At 55.0% G+C, this 13,289-nt stretch overlaps 1 protein-coding gene across 3 annotated transcripts in view; it reads left to right on the forward strand.

Annotated features, from left to right (window-relative positions):
• LOC133751906 (protein HIRA) overlaps positions 1-13,289 on the forward strand; it is a 99,330-nt gene that overhangs the window by 64,093 nt on the left and 21,948 nt on the right. For all 3 annotated transcript variants that reach the window (XM_062182114.1, XM_062182115.1, XM_062182116.1), the window contains 8 exons: positions 6,674-6,878; positions 7,249-7,353; positions 8,950-9,098; positions 9,611-9,772; positions 10,254-10,312; positions 10,657-10,762; positions 12,275-12,397; positions 12,917-13,080. In XM_062182114.1, the coding sequence (XP_062038098.1) occupies positions 6,674-6,878; positions 7,249-7,353; positions 8,950-9,098; positions 9,611-9,772; positions 10,254-10,312; positions 10,657-10,762; positions 12,275-12,397; positions 12,917-13,080 (1,073 nt within the window). The remainder of the gene's footprint in view (positions 1-6,673; positions 6,879-7,248; positions 7,354-8,949; positions 9,099-9,610; positions 9,773-10,253; positions 10,313-10,656; positions 10,763-12,274; positions 12,398-12,916; positions 13,081-13,289) is intronic.

The following is a 13,289-nucleotide window of genomic DNA, read 5'->3' on the forward strand; positions in this document are numbered from 1 at the left end:
GAGACATCCACATGCCATTGATTCAAGTCTCCATTACTCGCATTTTCAATCCAACTTCCTGCTGATACACACCCTGGCAGCCGGCAGGTCCCGGCCATCCATACGTGAGTCGTAGATGGAGTTCTGGGCTCCTAGTTGCTTCCGCCTGGCTCAGCCCTGGCTGTTGTAGGCATTTGGGGAATGAACAAGTAGATGGAGAAATCTCTTGTCCATTTCTCTTCCTTTAAAATGAAATCAGAATAAATAAACTTTGAAACATCCATACTGTGGAAGGGGCAGTCTGGCCCAGCAGTTGGGCCACTGCCTGGGATGCCTACATCCTCTTTTGGTGAGTCTGGATTCAGATCCCAGCTCCACTTCCAGTTTCAGCTTCCTGCCGGTGGACACCCTGGCAGGCGGCGGGTGATGGTCCAGTGGTGGGGTCCCTGCCACCCCCATGGGAGACCCAGATTTACTGCCAGGCTCCCGGCTATTGCAGGCATTTGGGGAGGGAACCAGTGGATGGAAGATCGCTCTTTGTGTCCCTATCTTTTGTCTTTCTGCCTTTCAAATAAATAACAATTTATGGGTGGAGAATTGTTGACGGGCATCTCAGAGAGCAGATCTGAGCTGGATGAAGAGAGCGCCCAGCTTGAGGAACTGGCCAGAGTGCTGCAGGGTGAGGAAGTGCACCTTGTGGGGTCCCGCAGGAGCACGTGTCGTAGGGCCGCCCTCACGAAGGACTTCACAGGCTTACTGGGAGCTCAGTTGAGACCTCAGTTTTGGAAATGGCTGGAGGTCTGTACGGAATAAATAAAACGAAATCCCCACCTAAGAGAAATCAAAGTGCCATCGCCGGCAATCCTTGTGCTAGTCACGTTTGCCTTGTGGGTTCTCATGATGCCGGCCCCACCATCTCCTGTGTCTTGGATGTTGGGCACCCTGATTGTTTGCTTGCCTCGGTCTGCTGGAGGCAACGTCCTGAATTCAGCCGAGTCCGCAAAGTCTCACCTTTCAGCCATACATACAGCTCCAGCAAAACCTGTGGAGTAAAAGACCATCAAGTTCATCATTCTCAGCTCCTTACCGGAAGGTGAGAGCAAGCATTTACTTGTGGCCGAGCTTCCTGCTTCCATGGCAGAATGTGTGTCTGGTGAGCTTCTAAGAGCTTGGTGCTAAATTCTAAGTAGTTGGGTTGGGCCCTCCTAATGGCATCAACAAAATAAAGGCTTTGCATACAGGCTCTATAGAAACGCAGAAGCTTTCTTTACAGGGTTGTTTCTCGCAGTGAAAGCCTGGAGGAGCCCTTTAAAACACGTGCCAGTGGAAGTTTCCTTTCAGGGCACAGCATCACACCCGGTGTTTAGAACAGCCCTAGGAGCCAGACACCAGCACCTGCTTCCTGGTGGACCCAGGCTGCTCTGATCAGAGAACCCCTATGAGGAGTCAGATTCCTAAGTTCGTCTCCTCTTAGGCAGAAGGGACCTCCCACAAGAACCCTCCTCAGGGGGTGCTCCTTAGTGGTGAAGAGTGAGCGCCTCTGGTCCCATCTCACAGGAGCAGCACAGATCCTGCTGTTGCTCTTTCATTGTACCTTGTGGCTGGCTGGGCAGTGAGGCCCCTGCAGCCTCACTGGCCCTTCTCAGGTGAGTCTGGGAGCTGACCCTTCCCTCCCAAGTGCATGGTGGCAGTCGTTGGTGAACTTGTGCTTCCACTCCTCCCCCCTACCTCAAGGCCATGTGTCAGAGAGGCACGGTGGGCCCTGAGGTGGGTCACTGTGGGCAAGCTGGCCAGAGCAAGCAGAACCTAGGAAGGAACCTGTGCATGATAGAGAGAGAGACAGAGAGAAAGGTCTTCCTTTTTGCCGTTGGTTCACCCTCCAATGGCCGCTGCGGCCGGCACATCGCGCTGATCCGAAGCCAGGAGCCAGGTGCTTCTCCTGGTCTCCCATGCGGGTGCAGGGCCCAAGGCCTTGGGCCATCTTCCACTGCATTCCCGGGCCATAGCAGAGAGCTGGCCTGGAAGAGGGGCAACCGGGATAGAATCCTGCGCCCTGACCGGGACTAGAACCCGGTGTGCCGGCGCCACAAGGTGGAGGATTAGCCTGTTAAGCCACGGTGCCGGCCATGATTGAGGCAGCTCTGGATCCAGAGAGCAGCTGCCCACATAGCGACTCAGGAGGTGTAGATCCTGATGGGCCGCTGGTTTCAGGAACCCTGAACAGGGTGTCAGGCAGAGGTGCAAGGTGGGGAGACTCCCAAGGGCTTGCTGTGAGGTCCCAGCCCTACAGAGTGGAACAGCCTGAGCTGGGGCAGTGCCAAGCAAAGTGACCTTCTTAGACCAACATTGAGGTGAGCTCAGAAAGTGATCACATCATTCAGAAATATATTTGGTGGTTTTGATGTTGCTGTGTATGGCATTATGGCATTCTTATTGTATTTTACAAAACTGTAGTTAAGCAAAGTCTGAAAATTGTAAAAAAAATTCTGAGAAGCACATAGGAAGAAGAATGCTGACATAGAATGTTCTAGAACTTAATGTTTATCCATAAGTATACACTTGGCCCTGTCGTGGGGTGTTGAATGAGGAACAAGCTTCTTAGTTTCACAGAGCAGAAATTGGGGTATTCAGGCTTTTCCCAGAGATACAAATGGAAAGACTTCCAGATTCTACACACTGGTGTACTTGCCCACATTTCTGTGGACAGGAGCAAGAGCAGCTGTAAGCTGTGTCCAGAGGGCTAACAGACCAGGGGCCTGCGGTCAGACCTGCTGGTGAGCAAGGAGGAGGCAGGCGGAGATGGGGACCCTTGGGCACCAGGCTGGGGTGTACCCCAGGTGATGGGGAGTCCCATCACCCAGGGATTCTGTCATGGCCAGCAGCGTCGGGCATAGTCTCAGAAGAGACACTTTGAAGAAGTGAGCTATTGATCATATTGCGTCTCATAAATATTTATGACATCTGAAGTATTGCGGGGGAAGAGCCCTCTCTGATGGAGTTCATCTGAGAAATGCAGGACCTAGTGTTCTCTGAAGGTGTGGTTCCCACATAAAAGTAAATAGAGTGAGAACTGAAAGAAGGGCCAGTGCTACCAATCATACCAAAAGGATTGAGGCCAGAGAGGAGTTTCTGATGGCATCATTTTCCTTCTTTTTGGAAAAAAAATTTTAAGATTTATTCTTTTTTTTTTTTTTTTTTTTAAGATTTATTTATTTGAAAGAGTTACAGAGAAGCAGAGAGAGAGAGGTCTTCTATCTGCTGGTTCATTTCCCAGGTGGCTGCAATGGCCAGAGCTGAGCCGATCTGAAGCCAGGAGCCTGGAGTTTCTTTCGGGTCTCCCACGTGAGTGCAGGGGCCCAAGGACCTGGGCCATCTCCTGCTGCTTTCCCAGGCCACAGCAGAGAGCTGGATTAGAAGTGGAGCAGCCAGGACTTGAACTGGCGTCCATATGGGACACCAACTCCTCAGGCATTTAGCCTACTGTGCCACAGCTCTGGCCCCTAAGGTTTAGTCATTTATTTTGAAAGAGTCACAGAAGTAGAGAGACACAGAGAGAGAGAGATCTTCCATCAGCTGTTTCACTCCCCAGATGACCGCAGTGGCCAGCACTGGGCCATGCCAAAGCCAGGAACTTCATCCTTGTTTCTCACATGGTGTCAGGGACGTAGATACTTAGGCCATTTGTGCTGTGTTGCCTAGGCCATTAGCAGGGAGCTGGATTAGAAGTGGAGCAGCCGGGACTTGGACAGGTGCCCATATGGCATGCCATTGTCATAGGTGGTGGCATTACCCTACACCACAATGCCATCTCCTCCCTAAAAAAATAACAGTTCTAGCAAGGCAGCCCTCGGGTATTTTTTTGTTTGATTTTTTTTCTGAGAAAAAAAAATTTTTTTTAAGATTTATTTATTTACTTTAAAAGAGTTAGAGAGAGAGAGAGGTGTTCCATCCGCTGGTTCACTCCCCAATTGGCCACAATGGCCGGAGCAGTGCCGATCTGAAGCAAGGAGCCAGGAGCTTCTTCCAGGTCTCCCACGCGGGTGCAGGGACCCAGGGGCTTGGGCCATCTTCTACTGCTTCCCCAGGCCACAGCAGAGAGCCGGATTGGAAATGGAGCAGCTGGGACTTGAACTGGTGCCCATATGGGATTCCGGCACTGCAGGTGGTGGCTTTACTCACTATGCCACAGCACCAGCCCCTGTGAGAGAGTTTTATTTCTCCACTTTTGAGGCATGATTTCACTAGGTATGGAATTCTAGTTTGATAGGGTAATACGATCTTTACCTTCTTCTCTGAGGAGGTGGCTTTTCCTCCTGTGGCTTCTTTGCAGCTTTTCCCTTTGTCTTTGGTTTTCTACCATTTGAGAATCTGGGAGCAGATTTTTTGGAAAATTATTAGATAATATTAGTATTATCATCATCTCTGTAATTATGATTAAACTTTCCCTGCCACTACCCACTTGTTCTCACATGTAGTCTAATTTTTCCCATTATTACCCTTAGCTCATTAATCATAGTTACTTAAAATCTTGGTCTGAGAATTCCAAGCTTTTCTGCTCTATCTCAGCTTTGCTTCTGATGTTTGCTTTGTCTATTTAAAACACAAAATTAATTTATTTGGTAGGCAGAGTTACTGAGGAAGAGAGAGAGAGAGATCTGTCTCTCATGTGCTGGTTCCCTCCCCAAATGCCTACAGCAGCCAAGTCTGGGCCAGGTTGAAACCAGGAGCCTGGGGCTCTCTCTGGGTCTTCCACATGGCGGCAGGGGCCCAAGTATTTGGTTCATCATCTGCTGCCTTCCTAGATGCGTTAGTAGGAAGCTGGATTGGGAAGCGGAGTAGCCTGGACTCTAACCAGCACTCTGATATGGGGTGCTGGCATTCCAGGCAATAGCTTAACCCACACTGTACCGCAGACACCTGCCCCTGCTTTGTCTCTTGAGACCATGTTTGGTATTTTTGTTTATTTTTGCTGCTTAATGTTGTTTGGCCTTCAGTCATGTCTTGTCCTTTTGGCTTGCAAGCTGGGCAGAAAGCTTTGAGTACCTGGGAGTGAGGGAGTTAGGTCTTCAGGACGAGGCTTTATCTGGCCGCGAGCGAAACTGCACTTTCTGTCTCCTGTAGCTCGCTGTGTCAGAAACTCAGAAACTTTCTAGTGGCCTTATTGTGTCTTCCCTGCTGCCTTTGGGTTTCCGGAAGCCCTCCGCTCAGTAGAGTCTGTGTTACACCTCTCTCAGCTGCCGTCTGCTGCATTATGCTGGAGCCTTGCTGATGCGGCGGCGAAGTGTTGGGAAGGAAAAGCTGTTTTCGTGATCTCATGGCCAATTTTCCTTTTTTCTTGCTGTTGGAGCAGAGTCCCAGCCCCATGGCCTTCTGTGCAGTTCCTTAGTGTGCGTGTGTGTGTGAGAGACAGGCAGACTGTCAGGCGAGAGAAGCCGGGATGGGACAGGAGGGACTCACTGCCCTGCCCCCAGGTCAGCTAAGGCTTTGGTAACGTAGTTTCCCTTGAGAGCAGGCTTTGGTTATGAAGAACCAGGTGGTCTGAGCATGTTTCACAGTGGTTACCGTGCTCTCTCCGCTGCCCCGGCCCAGAACACTGCAGAGTTTTCTGCAGCCCAGTCTCTAGGCTGAGAGGTAAAAGCGAAGGACCTCTCCTCGAGCCAGAAGTCCCTCCTACCAGCTGGCCCAGGAGTTGTAACTCCCGAGCTCGCCTGCACGCAGCCTCAGTGAGCTTAGGAACATTCCTGCCAGCCACACTCCGGGGCCGCTGCTGCAGGCCAGCTGTGGTTTTCTGTCCTTATCCATCTCTCCAGGTGTCAGGGCGGCAGTCTGCCCTGCTGCCTGTGTTCTCTGATGGATCCAAGAAGAGTTGTTGATTTTCGTCGTCTTCATCTTTCTTATTGTGAGGACAAAAACGTGAGCTGCCAAGCTCTTTACATGATGGAGTAGAGCCAGAATTCCTCCCTTCTTTTTATATTTATCAGCTTTTTACGAAGAATGTGTTTGTTTTTTTTTTTTTAAGATTGATTTATTTTATTTGAAAGGCAGTGTCCTGGAGGGAGAGAGATCCAAATGGCCACAATGGCTGGGGCTAGGCCAGGCTGAAGCCAGGAGCCTTGAATTCTATCCGGGTCTCCCCATCTTCTGCTTTCTCAGGCCATTAGCAGGGAGCTGAATCAGAAGTGGAGCAGCTGGGACTTGAAGCAGCACCCATTTGGGATGCCAGTGTCACATGCAACAGCTTAACTAGCTGCGCCACAATGCCAGCTCCAAGAATATGGCTTTTTTTAAAAAAAGATTGGTTTATTTGAAAGGCCAAGAAACTTGGGGGCGGGGGCAAGATGGCGTGATGGGGGGGTGGCAAGGCAAGACAGAAGGAGATCTTCCATCCACTGATTCTTATCTCATTTGGCTCCAATAGCCAGGTCTGGGCCAGGTTGAAGCCAGGAACTCCATCCTAGTCTTCCCGGGGATGGTAAGGGCCCAAGTACTGAAGCCATCCTCCGCTGCCTTCCTATGTGTGTTAGCAGGGAGCTCTTTCTAAAGTGGAGTAGCCAGGACTCGAACCAGCACTCTTGATATGGGATGCCAGTGTTGCAAATGGCAGCTTAACCTGCTGTGCCACAACACCCATCCCGATGTTTTTAACAAATTAATAAAGACACAGGAAATGCCATGGGTGTCTGTGTCTGTGCAGGTTGAAAGAGCAGAACCTTGTGAAAGAGCTGAAGTCCCGGGACCTCCTGGAGAGCAGCAGCGACAGTGATGAAAAGGTCCCTCTGGCCAAGCCTTCTTCACTGTCCAAGCGAAAACTCGAGCTGGAGGTAGAGACGGTGGAGAAGAAGAAGAAAGGGCGCCCTCGGAAGGACTCCCGTCTCCTGCCTGTGTCTCTGTCTGTCCAGGTGAGGCCCACAGGCTCATCCTGCCTGTCCTCACCCTGCCCCCCTGGCCCTATGCTGGGAGGCCCAGCATGCTGTGGTACACCCCACCAGTGTGGGACACCTTGGGGACCAGCTGCCTTCAACTTAACACCCCCTGTAATGCAGCATGGAGGCCACACCAACCTCCCCCTTGGGGGGCCCATAGTCCCTGGTGTCAGCTGTCTTGTGTCTAAGATGGGCATCCCTGTAGCAGCCTGAGTGCTGTCTCCCTCCCTGAGTGGGTGGGGACGGCCTGGTGCAGGCGCAGCCTCCCTCGAGGTGAGGTGTTACCTTTCCCCATCACAGCCCTGTGGTGCCGGGCAGGGCTCAGGGGCGTTGCTGGCTCTTCCAGTCTGCAGCTGCCCTGACTGCGGAGAAGGAGGCCGTGTGTCTGTCTGCGCCAGCACTCGCACTGAAGCTGCCGGTTCCAGGCCCCCAGAGAGCATTCACCCTCCAGGTAAGGGCTGGGCCCTCCACTCTCGACTCCTGGGGCACACACAGTCTCCCGCAGGGTGAACCCTGTCTTCTGACTGTGGTGGGGTCGCTTTCCCAGTGGCCCTCCCCTTCTGGAGGAGCTCAGAGTAGTCAGAGCACCACGGAGTCCACGCACACCCCCTGGCTGCCTCTGCCCCACCCCCAGACCGCTTTCTCTCTGCAGTCCCCCACTGCTGGCGCTGGCCTTGCCATCACATTCTCTGATGCCCAGCTCCTTCTAGACGCATCTCAGACAGCCCTTCCCGTCTCCTGGAAGCTTCCTCCTTCTCCACATGTAACAGCCTCCAGCTCAGTGCCCCCGGGGACTGTCCCCCAGTGGCCACTGGCCTTATCTGCTGCTCAGAGCCCGGCAGAGTCATCAGAGCTGTTTGTCTCAGAGAGGAAGCTTGTAACCAGAGCAAATAACCCTTGTACCCAACGGCCCTCTGATCACTGGCCTAGCACCGGGGTCCAGGCCTCTCCCACCATGGTGCCTTCACACAGTCACCTTTTGGCATACCCTCTGTACCTCAGCTCAGGTGCATGTCCTCAGGCACCCTTTGCAGCCTCCGTGTAAGTTTGGTTCTCACTGGCCACACTGCTCAAGGCCCAAGCTGGTCCTCGTAGCACACTAGGGAACACATCAGCCATCCCAGTCACAGGTCCTTCTGGGCTATGGGGCAGAGGAGTGGGACAGGCCACACCCGTGGGTAGGGGCATCTGCCTTGTTACTGCTCACGTGATTGGGAGAGGAGCACCTCCAGCGGTCAGCAGCACTTCCTCAGACAGGGCCTGGCTTAGATTGTCGCCTTGATGCCCTGCTTCTTGGCCTTCAGCACAAAACTCCCAAACTTCTCCAGCCACGGAGCGCTGCTTGAGCCTGTTCTTGGCTTCTGGTGTCTGTGAAGGGGCACAGCTCCTGCCCTAGCATCCTCAACTCCAGCTCACCCCTTCGCATGACTGCTGCAGACCGGTCAGCCACTCTGCTTGATTTCCCCTCCGCAACATCTGCGGGTCCGGCATGACCTGGGCCCATTGGTGCCAGGATCTGAAATAGGTGCGCCTCCTGCATGCTACCAGGGACGCTCCCGCCAGCATAGTCTGACGAGCAGACCAAGGCTCGTGGCCTGGGGTCTGGAGGGCACCTCGTCCCTGCCGTCTCTGTTCTTGCCACACACTGCAGCCTTTGCAGATTCTTCTGACACGTGACTAGAAGCCCAGGTCTTGGTCTTGCTGTCCTGGCTGCTACAGTCCTTCAGGCAGTGTCTCCTCTACGTGCCTTCTCTACGGTCTCTGTGTAAGACAAGGAGTTGAGATCAGGAGACTTTGAGGTCTTGAGTTCTGGTGCCGATTCTCTTCTCGGGTTCCTCAACTGCACGGCTGACAGGACAGAGACCATCTCCCAACATTGTCCCTGCCCTGTGGGCCACACAGCCCTCGCCGGCCCCACTAGCGTCTTGTCTGTTGGCCAGTCTGCCTGTCTCTGTCCCCTGCTGCAGGCCCCTGGGCATCTCGCCTCCCCCACATCTCAGCAGGCCTGCTGTCACCTGAAAACACCTGTGCTTGCTCTCCTCCCCAGGTGAGCTCCGACCCCTCCATGTACATCGAGGTGGAGAACGAAGTGACGGCCGTGGGGGGCGTGAAGCTGAGCCGCCTGAAGTGCAACCGGGAAGGGAAGGAGTGGGAGACGGTGCTCACCAGCCGCATCCTCACTGCTGCAGGCAGCGGGTAGGAGCCACGTGCAGCGCGTGGAAGTGCTGTTACGACCCTGGGACGTAGCCTTCTGTGGGAGGTCCCACGGGGGCTCACACAGGGCCTCCCTCCCAGCCAAGCGTGTGTCCCTACAACCTCCCACATCAGCATCGTGGTATCCCCGTGTTATAGAGGAGGAGGCTGAGCCTGGAGGTCACTCACACCAGGCTTTGAAGTGCTGGGAGGTTCCCTGAGGCCTCCGGTTCTAAACGGACCTCTGCCTGGCTCTCTTTGACCTGGGCTGGTCCTTTCTCTTAACAGTCTCAGTGTGAGCTCAGGAAAGCTGGAGCAGCCCTGTGGGCAGGAGGGGAACAGAGTCTCCCGTGTCTCAGGCAGACAGCCCTGGCGCCCCCAGCTTGTCCTGGTCCCCACGGCAGCGCCTGCCTGCCCCTCCCTCTGGTTGCACCTGCTCAGGGCTGAGCAGGGGTGAGCTCTGCATCCGCCCCCAGGCCTGGCCTCTGTGACGCCTGCCCCACCTCTGCCCTCAGTGACCTGGTGTGTGTCGCCTGTGAAAAGAGGATGCTCTCGGTGTTCTCCACCTGTGGCCGCCGCCTCCTCCCTCCCATCCTCCTGCCGTCCCCGATCTCCACTTTGCACTGCACGGGCTCCTACGTCATGGCACTCACTGCTGCAGCCACACTGTCCGTCTGGTGAGAGGCAGGCGCAGGGTGGGAACGGGCCCTGGGCCTGGCTGGATGGGCTAGCTATTGCGTCTCTTCAGGGATGGGAAGGGGGCGGGGAAGGCCAGCCATGGGGCCTGGAAAGAGGCCCTGACAGCCAGCGATGTTGCTTGTGTTGGGCACTGGTGTGGGCGGGGGGCTGAGGGGGGTCTGTGCAAGGGGAAGGGAGGACCCCAGCCCTGCCATCATCCTTACAGGAGCGGGCCACATGACAGAGTCCTGGCTTCATGGCCTATGCCAGGGTGCTTGTATGGGCTCATCAGCAGTGTGACAGACACTGCTTGGCTGCTGTGGCCAGCTCACAGAGTAGATGCGGGCACTGGACCTGGGCCTCTCCTGTAGACTTGTACAAGAGGGTGGGAACGTAAGCGAGGGCCCAGGTATCTAAGTCCCAGCGTGCCCTGTTGCAGTTACCTCTGTTGGAGAGTAACTGTTCCCGTCTCTCTCTTAGGGATGTTCACAGACAGGTGGTGGTGGTGAAAGAGGAGTCTCTACACTCCATCTTAGCAGGTAACCCCAGCACTGGGTCCCCCTCCTCCCCTCCAGACCACAGTCCCAGGTTTCACACAGAAAAGCCCCCTGAGCCTAGGTGGAAAGCCAGGCTCAGGGCGCAGCCCTAGGTTCTCACTGAGGCAGGGGGTCCAAGTACCCTAAGGCATGTGTGAATGGGTCCCCAAGAGATGGCAAAGAGCTTAGTGGGTGGCACTGAGAGTGCCTGGCACCAGGAAGCCCATCCTAGTGGCTGAGTCACCCATTAAGGCTCTGGTTGCCAGGACCATAGGAGCCAGGGTTCAGATCTGTCCTCTGGTGCCTGTGCCGATGCACCTGGACTCATTTCCTGTGGTGTCTCCCAGGAAGTGACATGACGGTGTCCCAGATCTTGCTGACACAGCATGGAATCCCCGTGATGAACCTATCCGATGGGAAGGCATACTGCTTTAATCCGTCACTCTCTACATGGTAAGCAAGCCGCCCTGCTCTCCAGGAGATCACCCATCTGCTCTGGACAGTGTGGCCCAGGCTCTAGATCCTGCTGCTTAGGCCTGCCTGACCCTGCTGTTCCTGGAATGCAACCCACAAGGACAGCCAGGATGCGCCCTGCCATCCCATGGGGTGCTACCTCTGTTCCTAGAGTCTTTGCATTGACATAGGCATTGAAAATTGTTTGTTTTATGTTAAAATCTTTTTTTTTTCTTCATCTGCTTGAAAGACAGAGAGACAGAAATATTCCATCCACTGGTTCACTCCCTAAATGCCTACAACAACCAGTGCTGAGCCAGGCCGAAGCCAGGAGCCCAGGACTCTATTTGGGTCTCCCCAGTAGGTAACAGGGGCCCAAGTACTTAAGCCACCATCCACTACCTCCCAGGATGCCTTATCAGGAAACTGGATCAGAAGCAGGGAAGCCAGAACTTAAACCTGAATTCCAGTCTGGGTTGCAGGCATTGTAAGCAGTAGCTCAACCCACTGCACCACAATGCCTGCCCTGAAAATTGTTCCTGATATGTGTTTCTAGACGGGCCTCCTTAGCCCTGGTCAGCGCAGGTGAGCCGGCTCCAGAGCAGCCCCGCCAGCATCAGATTTCTGTGAGCGTACGAGCAAGGTTGACCTTCAGTCTTAGAGAGCTGTGAGGGTGCACACCTGCTTACCCTGCGCCATCGCTGGCATTTTGTTCTGCACAGCTTGGAATTTTGTGTCTTTGTAAAATCTCCCTCTTTATACATTAGATATCTTAGCCCAGATGTGACTTGTGGGTTGTGTCTCAGCCATTCCAAGGAAAGTCTTCTGCCAGCACCTTGGCTCCTTCAGGACCAAAGCTGGCTGCTGCCCAGCCTGTTTTCTGTTAGGAGTTAGCACAAGCTCTGGCTCACACTGAGATGTCTCTCTTGAGCTAAAACGCAATCGCTATAACCTGTTCTCCCAAACTGCAAAAAAAGTCGTGTGTTCTATGTGATTGTCATCGTGCTGGAAACTGAGGCACTGCTGTGTCTGGCTGTGTGTACAGGGGCACCTGGCTCTTCTCAACGTGTACACACAGACAGGAAGGATTTGGAGAAGGTGCCAGAACTCCCTGCCTGGGGCATTCTGGGGAGCACGAGAAGGCTGGCGACCTGGCACTGCTTGGCAGCAGTCAGGGCCCAGGCCACACAGGCCCCTGGGCAGGCCATGGCAGCATGTGACTCGGCGTGCAGAACACACTTCACACACGGATGCCCTCAGCCGTCACGCTGAGGCCAAGGAGCCAAAGCTTCGCAGCAGAGCCCTGTTAGCAACCTTCACTGCTGCTCATCTTTCCTCTGGAACATACCTAGGGCGTGTGCCCGCGACGGGCACTGGTGTAGACACAGTGTGGCTCTCGGCCTCCACTGGCTTGTGGTCAGGCGGGTGGGGCTGGCCCTGCCGTGGCCTTCCTGCCAGCTTCCTCTGACTTCTTGATGTTTCTGAGCTCTGCTCCTGCCTTTGCCTCCCCAGGAACCTGGTTTCTGACAAACAGGACTCATTGGCCCAGTGTGCGGACTTTAGGAGCAGCCTGCCATCCCAGGATGCCATGCTGTGCTCAGGACCCTTAGCCATAATCCAGGGCCGCACCTCCAAGTACGTGAGCTGAGTGCCATGGCCGCTGTCAGCAGTCCTGCCCGGGACGGGACCTGTCTCTGCCCACTTCCTGTGCCTCTGCTGCTGCTTAGCACAGGCAGGCTGGGAGAGGCTGGCTGGGGTGCTGAGGGTTGTGGGCCCTCTCTGGGTGATGTTTCAGGGAGGTGGCTGGGACATAGGCCTTGTCACTTCAGGGGCTCAGACGGCAGTCCAGCGGGGCTAAGGGTTGGGTACCCCTGCGGGGCAGTATTTCGGGTCAGGGGAATGGATCACTGGCCTGCCACCTCAGGAGCTTTGATGGCAAGTACAGGGTGGGATCCTGGAATGCCAGGAGCCTGTGGCTGGCAAATGGTGCGCACAGACCAAGGAGTCTGGGGTGTGTGCCCGCAGATTGTCTGGTAGATAGAAAGCCTCAGCCAGCCCAGGTGCGGCCACCCCTGCCGGTTCTCCTCGTGGGTGCCCTAGGGCACACGGGGCCACCGCCTGCCTCATCCTGTGTGCTCTGCCCATTCTCTGCAGCTCGGGAAGGCAGGCTGCCCGGCTCTTCTCCGTGCCTCATGTGGTGCAGCAAGAGACCACCCTGGCCTACCTAGAGAACCAGGTCGCGGCGGCCCTCACCCTGCAGTCCAGCCACGAGTACCGGCATTGGCTCCTCCTCTATGCACGGTACCTTGTCAATGAAGGTGAGGGTCCTGGCAGCCCCAAAGAGCCTTCTTCTGCCCCTCAGTCCTCCCAGCACAGGTGCGTCCCTGTGAGTCAGGGAAGCAGTGTGGCAGCCCAGAGTGCCCTGCACTCTAATACATTCCTTATGGGCCCCAGTCACCCCCTCCAACCCCCAACTCCCCACCCCCCACCCTGAGGCACTGGCTTCCTCCTCCTCTGCCAGTGAGGT

The sequence above is a fragment of the Lepus europaeus genome, chromosome 23 (assembly GCF_033115175.1).
Source record: "Lepus europaeus isolate LE1 chromosome 23, mLepTim1.pri, whole genome shotgun sequence".
NCBI classification, from domain to species: Eukaryota; Metazoa; Chordata; class Mammalia; order Lagomorpha; family Leporidae; genus Lepus; species Lepus europaeus.